A 12406-nucleotide genomic window follows, 5' to 3' on the forward strand; every position below is an offset into this window, starting at 1 on the left:
TGGTTATATATAATTAAATGTTGGTAATTGAGAATTTCATGTATCATAAACAACTCATGATCTCCTTCCCATGCATCCCAAAAGATAAACAGGAATGCATGCATATACGTCTCTATACGTTATTGGACTTTTCGAATTCATTATTATGATCTCTACATGATTTTCTATACATATAGTACTACGAAGCACGCTGATCATCTTTTATATTATATTTGCATGATGCATGCAAACTCAATAATTACATAAATCATTCCTATAAAAAAATAATTACATAAATAATTGAATGTTGTATATTCTATCCTATCATGTCCTTGTGTATGTATTTTTTCGAAAAAATTATAGAATATAGAGTTATTCTACTCTTAAGCGGCTTGAGAATAGACAAACCATTCACATAATTTAAATAGTAATATTTGATTTATACAATTTAAATTTTAAAATTAACTTTTAAATCAAATTATAACACGTAAGCAGTCATACATGGTGTAGAAGTTTTAAAATAGCAGTACTCTATAATATTATATATACACACACATATATATATAGAGTGGCGCTACAGCCACCACTCCCAGCTCCCGCTGGGAGCCACCGCTAGTCTTAGGATTTTTTCTTTTTTTATATATGTATTTTTTAACATTTTAAAATATTAAAAAAAATAAAAAAAAATTACAATATTATTAAAAAATACATCTTTAATCATTAAGCAAAATAAATAAATAAATAAACAAAAATAAAAAATTGGGAGCGAGGTAGCCCCCGGGACATATATCATTTCCGATATATATGTATAGATAATATATATGTCGAGTCATGCTCAAAATGATTGAGTAGTACGCTGTGATTCAGTTGAATATATATTTGTCGAGTCATGCTCAAAAACTACACGCAATATTCTAATTGCAAAAAAAAGAAGAAAAAAAACTTTAGTGGTTAGATTTTAAGCCAAGGACGTACTGTGCCTAACCAACGAGTACATATAGATCTGAATTCTGATCAGCCTTTAGTGGTTTTAAGTGTGTATATTTATATATAGGTTTTAAGTGTGTGTGTGTGTGTGTATATATATATATATATATATATATATATTTATATATATTAGAAACTTAGAACCTCGTCAAGATCAAATTTTATATATAAATTAGTATATGGCCTAAGCCACCTTATATATATTAACGTCTCATCTTGAAGCATGCATGCACGTACGTACTTCAAATCATCAATCTGCAGCCGTAATTTATAAGATCTCTGTGCCACCAAATTTAAAGATATGATGCCAATTAGTTTGTGGTTCTTGACAACTTATAAGTTAATTATAATATAATCCATTATATATATATCATGTAAGTTGGGTGCGTGAGAGGTTTGTTTTAGTACTAATGCAACAAACCATATCTCATATCACTTTCAATATCCCACTATTTAAAATAAGTCATTTTTATAATCCTTGCATATTTTTTATTTTTTTAAAAATAAATTCAAAAGTTGATAGCTACATCATCACATGATCGGTGTAATGAAATTAAGATAAGAATGTAATTTGCAGAGTTTTCTTTTTCTTTTTAATAAAATAGGAATGGGGGCATGCATTAATTGATCAATTATTCTCCAATTTCTTACCATATATAGTTTCATACCATTAATTCAGAGAGAAATAAACAGCTTTAATTAATGCTAAAGTCAGTGCACATTATTGATAAAAAACTAGTACTTTAGACAACACGTACGAATTAATATATTAATTGTACGTAGACTTACATGATGAACCGTGATCTATTAATTTTGCTCGAATCGAAGTATCCAATTTTGCTAGACACTTGGAATTAAAGACCCGTATTCATCCATATATATATATAAATTATAAAAAAGGTGCAAGTACGTACTGATCACACGACTCAATTACTCACAAAGGAAAAATAAGCCAGATCATCCCTCATCATGTCTTATTAAAATGCAATTAAATTACCATTTTGTTGTTGTTGTTGTTGCATAAATTCAATCACCACCATTTAGACAGAGTACTGAGGATATGATCATCAGGGGATCCAATTATATTAGATCATTAATTGAACATGGTTGTTTTTAATTAGGGAATCTGATCATTTTTAACCTTATAAATCTGATAAATGTTAAGGTTTCAAAATCTCATTAAGTATTTAATTTGGAAATAATAGTTGGGAATATTCAAAGTCTGATCTACAACATCGTCACAGGATCTTGCATGATTATAATAATGTTGCCCGAAGTTTAGGTAGATCAAACAATATATATCTCGATCGATCGATCAAATTAGTTCCAATCTGCATATATGGTTCACATCGCCATAATTCAGTGAAACACGATCGAAACACATGATTTTGTCTATTAAGAATTGACCATCATGTGCCACGTCACAAAGTATACATGTAATATATAGGACATGTTACTGTTAAATATAATTTCATTAAAGCGAGATTGAAGGCGGGCACATAAGCCAATTAGCTGGAGCTTCTAGGCTTCTAGCTGTACTTAAGCCATGAAACTGTATAATTTTTGAAATTCATGAGATCAACAATGCATTCTTCTTCTTCTTCATTTTTTTTTTCATTTTCTGCCGTACTTCTTTATATATATATATAAGTACTTAAAAGGAATTGAGATATAAAGAAAAGAAAACCAATAATATTTTTCTGTAAAGAATAATGATTTCTTGAATCATGGATTTTGTTATCTTTAATTATATTTATCGAGATGACATATTTTAAATAATTTTAAATATTAATTAATTAAGTAAATTAAATTACGACTTTCACTTAAAATATGCTATACTTTTGTGCACCATAAAATATGCTACACTAATATGAAAAACATACAGTACTGTATTTGTATTCTGATCAGAAACATTGCATTTTCCAAATATATGAAGTATGAACGTGCTAATTAGCACGTGCTGACCTAATATATAATTTATAACCATCCATTAATTATGACATATTCAAAGCAGTCAACAAATTGACACACATTCTAGTCATTGGATTCATTTTGATGATGACGAGTCCATTATTTATAACAAAGTAAAATGTGGACCCCGCCCTATATGCCTTAGCTTTAGGAAAACTGCGTCCACGCAACTAATAAAAGATAAAAACATAAAAAATAAATGATATTAATTTACTGTTCTAGAACGGTATAAAGGTACTCGGTTATTTAAAAAAAAAAAAAATCGATAAATTTAAGATTTATATGAAAAAATAATTTTTTATTTTATTAAGTGGAACCTTCGAAAGAACCACGTGTTTGAATAAGACATACATGTCAATCTGGCCTAATGGACAAAAAGACTGCCAGAGGGCCACAGCCATAGAAATTACAAAGGAGAATAGTAAATTGCTAACCAACCACGTAGACTTTTGATCAAATAGATTTTTCGATAGTTGCTTGATGCTCGGTATACCCACAAATTAAACTAACATGATCTGGTCAGAAGGCCGGGTATGTCCAGCTGTCCACCTCTGGATCGATTATACATGCTCTTACTAATAGTGACAGCTTCGTAAGTTATCATTTCTAGCTCCATATATAACTCGAGTGAGTTTCATGAGTGAATATTTAGTAGCCAGAATATATATAGCCTATAATCTGACATGGCAATTGGACATCTTAGAACTTTGAAATGAAAAGTGCCAAAACCATCAGAAAATGCATCCAAATTCTTTCCTCAAGTAATGAAATATTGACATTTTGTTGAGGCCAGTACGTACCCTTCTATCCTACATGCCTAGACAATTAGTTTGTGAACAAAAAACTTCCATTTTCGATTCTAATGAGGTTCCATGCATGCATGCATATGCATGACTTGAAAACTTTTAAAGCTAGCTGTAAAGGTTGACATCATTAGTTGGCAAGGAGAATTAACAATAAGCTATTGTCTTAGAATGCATGTCTATGCAATATGCAGATACAGGTACTGTGCGGAAAAGGCAGTCAATGTCAGCGTACAGGCATAATATTTAGCCATGAAAGTAACTAAATTCAGCTTAATTTACAGAAGAGATGTATTACGAGAGCACCGTATACATCGCCAACAACAAATCCCTTGACCAAATTGCTCTGTAGATGTTGATGGTCAAAATTGTCTGTAAAAGGGATGAGCACTGCTGGCGACCCTAGATGTCGATGTAGCAATCCTAGCTATAAAGAAGCCACTAAAGGTTCAGCAAAAATCCAGATTCACATGTCTCTTCGGGAAGAGACATGTCAAGCTGGCCAAAAAGACAAAAGAACTGACAGATGGCAAGAGCAAAAGATAACATGCAGGATCTATATATATGGGTGACATCTCCATCGATCACGACCATATTACGTTCCATGAAATGTTTCAAACTTCTCCCAAACTTTTGTTGACGAGAAATCATGAAAAATCTGTACAATAGTGATGGAAAATATAATGGGAAGTGGGAACCTGCAGGAAGAAGAATGTGATAGGACCTAGAAATGATTGGTAGGTTAATGGGTGCTACAGTACTATGAAAGAGGCTACTACAGTAGATACGAAAGAAACCTGATATCTTGTCATTGGGCACTTGACCAAGTCGTACTACTGTTTGCCCTCGGCTTTTAGTTTATTGATCAAGAGATCTAGGTTAATTTTAAGAAACTAGGTTAATTTTAAGAAACTAATTGATCGATCATTAAGATAACAGATCATCATGTCTGTGCATGAAGATGAGCGAATTTTTTTATGAGCTTTTTTAGGTGTTAGACTGTATATATGGCTCTCATGATTATATGATCGTGGGAAAATATTATTTTCACCGTTTATTTCTATCTTTCTATTCTATTGTTGTAATTTTTTATTTTTTTATTTTTTATTTAGTAATTAAAAAATACATAAATGAAAAGGCAAAAAAGAAAAAAAAAATCGTATACCTAACTGTAGCTACCAGCGGAGCGGTGGCTGTAGTGCCGATAGAAACAAAAGTTTTGAAAAAATAAAATTATATAGAAAAATAATATATATTCTATGCATGTATCACTTCTTGAAGTATCATTAATCATTGACATGACATCAAATAGCTGTCAATAAATAAAAAATAACGAATAATTTTATAATAATTTTGATGTCATGTAAAAAAATATGATATATTGATGATGCTTAATAGAAAAGACTAGCATTTGATCTCAGATAAATTAATAATTATGATTGGGCAAATATAGCTAGCAAATTACCGTAGCATTGAACTTTTATTAATAATACATGATGACCAATATTACATTATAACAACTCTGCATGATCTCTAGCTAGGAGTTGTTAAATACAGTAATAATTATATATATGTCCAGAAAGATCCATCTGATCGCTGGAGCTAGCTGGTTCAGATAATTAACTGGTATATACGTGCGTATAACTTCATGCGGATTTGAATTTTTCGGTCTGTTGTCGAAGCTCTATCCTTTTCGTTAACACTTCTATTAAAAGTAACATACTTGGATATATAGATCACTTGGACAGCTAATTTTGGACAGTCATTATATAATATGCAGCCAAGTTAGCATGATAACATATAAAAAAGACTGAAGTTAGGCAGGTATATATAGAGACTTAGTACTTGTCCTGTATATAGCTGACAGTTCTACTGCTTTTAACTAATTTAACGGTCTTTAGTTTACAGGGCTTAATTTATACGATTGATACAAGATATATTGTAATTGTAACCTGCACATGATGAATTCAACCGACAATAAAATTCAGTTAAGTAGAATAAAAAACATGATGAGTACTCTCTTTCAACTCTTGTTCTTGTTTCTGATCATGCTTATAAACTTGATCTCCTCGCGCGAGTTTCTTCAATTCATCAGCTAGCAGTCTACAATCTTTAGTGGATGCTCTGCATTTTTTATGCAATTTGAACAGGGAAGCGTAAAACTTCAGATATATAGTGAAAAGCAACCATGGAAATTGCACTCAGAGGAGGGTCAAATACAAAGAATTAATGGAAAGGACAGATGACTTTGATGGTCATGAGAGATTTTGTTAGTCATGTGCATGGTAGATAGTTGTCTCAAGGTACCTTTCAAGCATGTCCCATCCATACAGAAAAATTTATAGTATGGCATTCATTTTGTGGTGGGGGGAGTTCGGATAACTATGGTCATTGGTCACAATTATTAATTTATAAGATGAAAGCCGCCTCCTGCCAATTGATCCGGCCATTCCTTTTCTTTGCTCTGAAGTCATTAATACTAGAGTTCTAGCAGTGCAAGACTCGCCGACAACTCTGTCCAAATCAATCCCATATACGCCAAGAAAATATGGCTTTTATTACTCCTGGAATGGATCTTTCATTTTCTGTATTAATATCTCTGAAGGAAAATTTATGATAAAACCCTTTATGTACCGATCCAATGCATAGGATGAACTATGGTTTCTTCACGCTAACATGACATGATTAAATGGGAACCTAATGACTTGTTCAGGTTATAATAAGATCACTATATATATATGTAAAAGCTAGCCCAGCTTCTATATATAATTATTAGTCGTAGAAATAATATTATTGCGCGCGCGCGTCATGCGTGATGTGCTAAAATGATATAAAACATTTAGTCAAATTAAAGGCATATAATTTAATTGGATGTATTAATTAATTAATTAATTAATTGATAATTTGAACTTAATGATATATTACATAATAATAACACATATGAGATCAAGTAATTAATGATATTGTTTTATAGAACTAGTTATTATTAATTAATATAAAAACCAGTCATTAGCATGCATGCATGTAGATCATTACCTTCCTTCAATCTTATGCTCTCCGGCCACTTTTGAAAAATTCAGAGATTGTTGATGCAAGTGCAATAGTACTAGGCCTAGTAATTTCTGCACATTATGCTGATGAAAGCCTTCAATAAGCATCGATCACGCTATAAGTAGCTAGGGAGCAGTACTAATACTACCAGTAGTACTAGCATGTGCTCCGTAATTAGCTAGGTTTGAAGCGTACCAATTAATACTACTAGCGTGTTAGCATATATATGATGGAAACCATGCATGCATTGGGTTGGATTGGCCTGGGTCCTTGATTGAATTTAATTATTTATGATCTTTGACTGAAATTTTGGGTTTCGTAATGGACCAAAACATGACGTTGCACTAATTTGTAGTCATATAATTGACTGGGGCATGCTCTTTCATATATAATTAGCTTCGAATTCCTCCCGGCCACACAAGTCATGATCATTGGGATGTAAAAAGATCAACAAATTGAAGATCTGCATGCTTAAGAAAATGAAAGCTCTCTCACCATTCAAAAATACAGAGATTATTGGTGCAAATTATATATATTTTCTGCATTTCTTTATCAAGAGATCATTAATATAGGATTAATGGCTTAATATTGCATATTGTTGACGAAACCCTACAATCAGCATCGTGCTATATGTAGGGAGGACTAGCTAGCTAGCCTGTAGTGTTCGGTTAGGTTTCGATCAAAGTATCAGTAGCCTATATGTGAGAAAGTTGAAACCATTGGGTTGGATTGGGGTCCTGGATTGATTTTTTATTTTTTTTTAACTGAAATAATAACTTAAGGTTTCGTAATGGATTAAAAAACAATGGATTTTGTGGCCATAATTGACTGGCCGGCATCTCTTGTATATTCCCTCCGAAGATAAAGAAAAAAGCAACACTTGGAAAACAGAAACCCTCGGCTGCTAGCTTTTATTTAAAATCTTAAACATATATAACAAGTTAAGATCAAATCAAAAGGATGAGCCAAGATCAGGACAATTAGCGAGCCGTCTAGATCTGCATAGTGCACGCAACTTAGATCTACCCCCGGGGACGGATGCGTGGATTCCATGCATGCATGGTATGGTCACGCCAGAGAGGTTCCTGTTACGAGGTCTACGGGGATGTCAGTCGGGTACTCACGTGGCGCAATACTGTTGGTGCCAGCTAATACACAAAAAAAAAACAAAACAAAACAAAAAATGTCAAACAGGCACATCGGGTCGAAACGATTTGATTTTGGTGACAGCAAATAGCAATAACGTTTTTCAAACAATTTCATGTGTATGCCATCCACTGTTCTACAAACTGAGACAGACGGACCCGGTGCAGAAGAATGGAGGCAGATCAGATGAGGAGCTAACATCTGCTGCATGCCATACGGGTTTCAATGTTTTCCCACTACAGCCAATAGCATATTGCCACATCATGATACACATAAATGACAATTTACGATGGTTAATTACCATATTTGCGTTACCTTAAGGTCAAAAATGTTCTTCTCTGATCTCACTGATTACGAGAGTAGAATTTGCTTGGCATTTAATATAATTTAGATGAGAGGAAGAGAAAGTGAGAAAAGAAATCGTGACTGCGCCTGGAATTTTTTCCACAGAACAAGACACGTCTCTTAAAGAGTAAAAAAGCTGGTACCGAATCCCATTGACTTTTCTTACCTCACCTTCCTCCTTTAGTATTTATATATACGTAACACAGGTTACCTACAGCAACACTTGTTTTCCAGTTAGAGCTCATAATCTCTTAGCTCCCTCCGTGTCTCTCTCCAAATATAGACGGAAACACACTGATCTTAGATCTGTGCGAGTATTTATCACAAACTTTTGTGAAGATACAATGGGAAAACCTCCTTGTTGTGACAAAGATGGACTGAAGAAAGGCCCATGGACTGCAGAAGAAGATCAGAAACTGATTGATTATATTCAGAAGCATGGGCACGGTAGATGGCGAATCCTTCCGAAGAATGCAGGTGCAAATAATACTGAATTCGCTATTTTTATTAGAAACTCATGAATAATATTGTTGAAATTAAGTGAAAAGATAATTTGATTCCCAGTTGTTTAATTTGTAGCTTTCTTCTGCTTTTAACTCCATCTGTAGGTTTCATGGCTGAATTATTGTAGGTTTCATGGCTGAATTATTGCTTCTTTCAGTTTACGATGATAAAATGGTGGGTTTTTCGTTTGTCGTCATTTGTGTATCAGGTCTAAAAAGATGTGGAAAGAGTTGCCGGCTTCGCTGGACAAACTATTTGAGACCTGACATCAAGAGAGGGAGGTTTTCATTTGAAGAAGAGGAGACCATAATACAACTGCACTGTGTTTTGGGAAACAAGTGAGTACATTCATTCGCTCGCTTTAATTTCAACAAACTTTCTGTGTTTCCACGCTCATTTATTTGCTTATTATAATAAGCAATAAAAGTACAGAAGATTTTAAGATTTTAAGATGCTAAATATGCAATCGATAAATGCTTATTAAAAAATAAAAATACCTGCCTCTTGGACTTCTTGTTTTGGGTAGCTTTTAAATTGTATGAGCTTTAGATCATGTGTGCAAGCTGGTCAATGATGACAACATGAGGCCAGAACTCGTGACAAGTATTAAAAGTTTTAGTGCGCTCAAATATGAGTTTCGTATATATGACTTTCTTTTTTCTTTTTCTTTTTATTATTTTAATTTTTTTAAGGGGATAAGTTTATTGGAGTTTTATATTAGGGTATAACTATACTGTTCACTTTTATGGTCGAATCTTAACTTGAAAGCGTAAAATAAAACTTAATTAATTATGTTTTAGGATACAAATTAATTTAAAACTTTTTGTAATTTCCTTGGTTCTTGTAATTTTCATCCAATAATCGTGTTTTTCCATGTTTTCTAATTAACGTTTCTTTCTGCGCTTTATCGAAGGTGGTCCGCCATTGCTGCCCACTTGCCGGGAAGAACGGATAACGAGATAAAGAACTATTGGAACACCCACATCAGAAAGAGGCTGGCGAGAATGGGAATCGATCCAGTTACTCATACCCCACGCCTTGATCTTCTCGAACTCTCCTCGATTCTGAGCTCATCTCTCTACCACTCATCTCAACTCAATCTACCAAGTTTGCTTGGGATCGGACCTTTTGCGAACCCGAATATTCAAAATCTAGTCACAGCTTTCAACTTGTCATCCCAACGCAAAACATCGGACATGAATACTTGTCAATATCTCCAGCAAAACCAATTTGACAATACCCTAGTTGGAAATCATCAGTTCCAGTCCTCCCAACCAATTCAGCCAAGCACAATTTATTCTGGACAAGCAAACCAGCTCCACAGCCGACCAATCCAAGAAATTCAACACTGTGCAGCATCAAGCACTCTAAGTGCTCCATTTCAAAGCGAAGTACCCCAGCTCACACAAGCCAAAATGGAGCAACTCTCACCAAACCTTGCTTATTTTGGCTCCCAAAACTCTCTACCAAATTTGTGGCCAAATATTGGAGAGCGTCCTGATCATTTAGCCATGGGTGATATTCCTAATTTTCCAGAGTTCGACTCCATTATTGACCCTAACTCAGAAAACCATGTTTTACACTCAAACAATATCGAGCGGATACCAAGTTTCAGTTTTGACTCATTCATAACAACACCTTCATCTAGTTCCACTCCCTTAAATTCATCGGCTGCTACCAGCTATGCCAACTGCAGCACTGAATATGAGGATAGTTACTGCAGCAATTCTTTGATGTATAATATACCAAATAGCTTAAATGCCAGTGGACTGCGTATGTAAGACAATAGGCCTACGTACTTCAAGCTGCAGTACTTTGCAACTGCATCGAGCTGATCACATTTTCATATATATATATATATATATATATATTTATTCTGCTTCTAGTGCATGTTTTGGTTGGGATCTTAGTTGTAATCTGCATGACAGCGCGCGTCAACATACGATCGATACTAATGAATATGCATTCTTTCTCCATCCTTGGAGTTTCATATATAAAATCATTTTAGTTTGTCTTATATGCTTATATATTTATTCTTCCTATCTTTCTTTTCAATGCAGAACCATGCATATATTATACGCGTTGGTGCGTGTGGCTCACGTTGCATGCATTTGGCCAAAACTTCACTGTAGAAATTAGCATCAGTATCAAAGATTGCCTTTGCAACATAAGTACTGGTAGAATAAAAGTTTGAAACTTACATATTAATTTAAGATAAACCTTTAGAATAATTGGTGTCTAACATGCAGATATTAGAGTTGAGATTTTGAGTTTTTCGACCCTAACTTCCACCTGATCCTCATTTCAATTGATTATTATATATATTTATAATTGGCCGGATAGAATTATTAAGGAAGAGTAATCGGATTCACGTAAAGAGAGTATTAAATAAATATAAATTAAAAAATTAAATTAATATATTTCCATTTCTCAACTATGTATGATAATTTAATCATCCATGCAGGAATATTATTATATTATGTTTTGAGTGAGAAATGTATAATTATTGTCAGTCCAACAAGTCTAAAAGCTTGAAGAGATAGAAAAAATACCTTATATTGATACCATGTACTAAATGAGGCGAAAGTGTTTAGACTGAGCCCAAGAGTCAACTCCTAATTAAAACGCTGAAAAGGAAGTTTGGGAGTTCCGTCCACGGTTTAACCTCTACGCTCGTTTGCTCACATTAATGCTGACGAACTTAAGCAAACCCGAATTAGACCCGACGACAATGTACATGTGAGTTCCCGGAGCCGCTGCTATATTATATTCGAGCTGATCAGGCTATATATATTATATATAGGGCGGCTGGCACGTTTCTTACGACAGAGGTGATTATTATGGTTGCGTACGTGATCAGACCGTGGCCTAGGTTTGGTTTGCTACCATGGCTATAACTATGGTTTCTAGCTATGGATCTAAGATTTTGACAAGCACTTCATTCGAAGGGCGAGCTAGCTAGGTAGGAAGATGATCAAGCTAACCTAATATCATCCAAAATATCCGAAATGAAAAATATCCGTTGATCATCATGTGAATAATTAATTCGGATATATGGTATCTATTGAATTGAGCTTTTTTCAAGTTTTATTTAAACGTAAAAAATTCAACCCGAAGAAATTAAGATATATAAGTATATAAAATTAGTCATATAATATTTATTGAACAATTAATTAATTTGCACAGGCTACATTATATGTATCCTTCGAATATAAGGCCCACAAATGTCGAGGAAGACAAAAAGTAAAAGGTAAGCCCACGAATACTCGACGATATTGGGCCACATCGCAGAACTTTCATTGTCCAATTTGAAGTATGGTCAGGTCCTCAATCTCCAATACCTCTCTGTCTCATTGCCATCTCCTTAATGTGTATTGATGTCCACCCTGTCAAAGGAATGTCGAGGATCTAATAATCTAATATTCTTCATAATTGATACAATGCCCCCACTTTCAAGTTTAATAATTCATACACATTCTCAAACTAATTGAAAACATCAGAATTTACAACTTATGACAGACGAAAATACGAAGACTTGTATGACAGGTTCGTGTATTAACAAACATATTATTGATATGAATGTTTATCAAATTAATGATGCTCGAACTTATTAGAAAATG

General features: G+C 33.7%; 1 protein-coding gene across 1 annotated transcript; it reads left to right on the top strand.

Annotated features, from left to right (window-relative positions):
* Positions 1-8506: 8506 nt before the first annotated feature.
* On the top strand, positions 8507-10673 carry LOC109014052 (transcription factor MYB41-like). Its single transcript, XM_018996360.2, has 3 exons — positions 8507-8759; positions 8995-9124; positions 9700-10673. Exons 1-3 carry the CDS (start codon positions 8627-8629, stop codon positions 10565-10567), a joined length of 1131 nt encoding a protein of 376 aa, XP_018851905.1. The 5' UTR covers positions 8507-8626; the 3' UTR covers positions 10568-10673.
* Positions 10674-12406: the final 1733 nt, after the last annotated feature.

This window comes from Juglans regia, chromosome 2 (genome assembly GCF_001411555.2).
Source record: "Juglans regia cultivar Chandler chromosome 2, Walnut 2.0, whole genome shotgun sequence".
In the NCBI taxonomy this organism is placed as follows: Eukaryota; Viridiplantae; Streptophyta; class Magnoliopsida; order Fagales; family Juglandaceae; genus Juglans; species Juglans regia.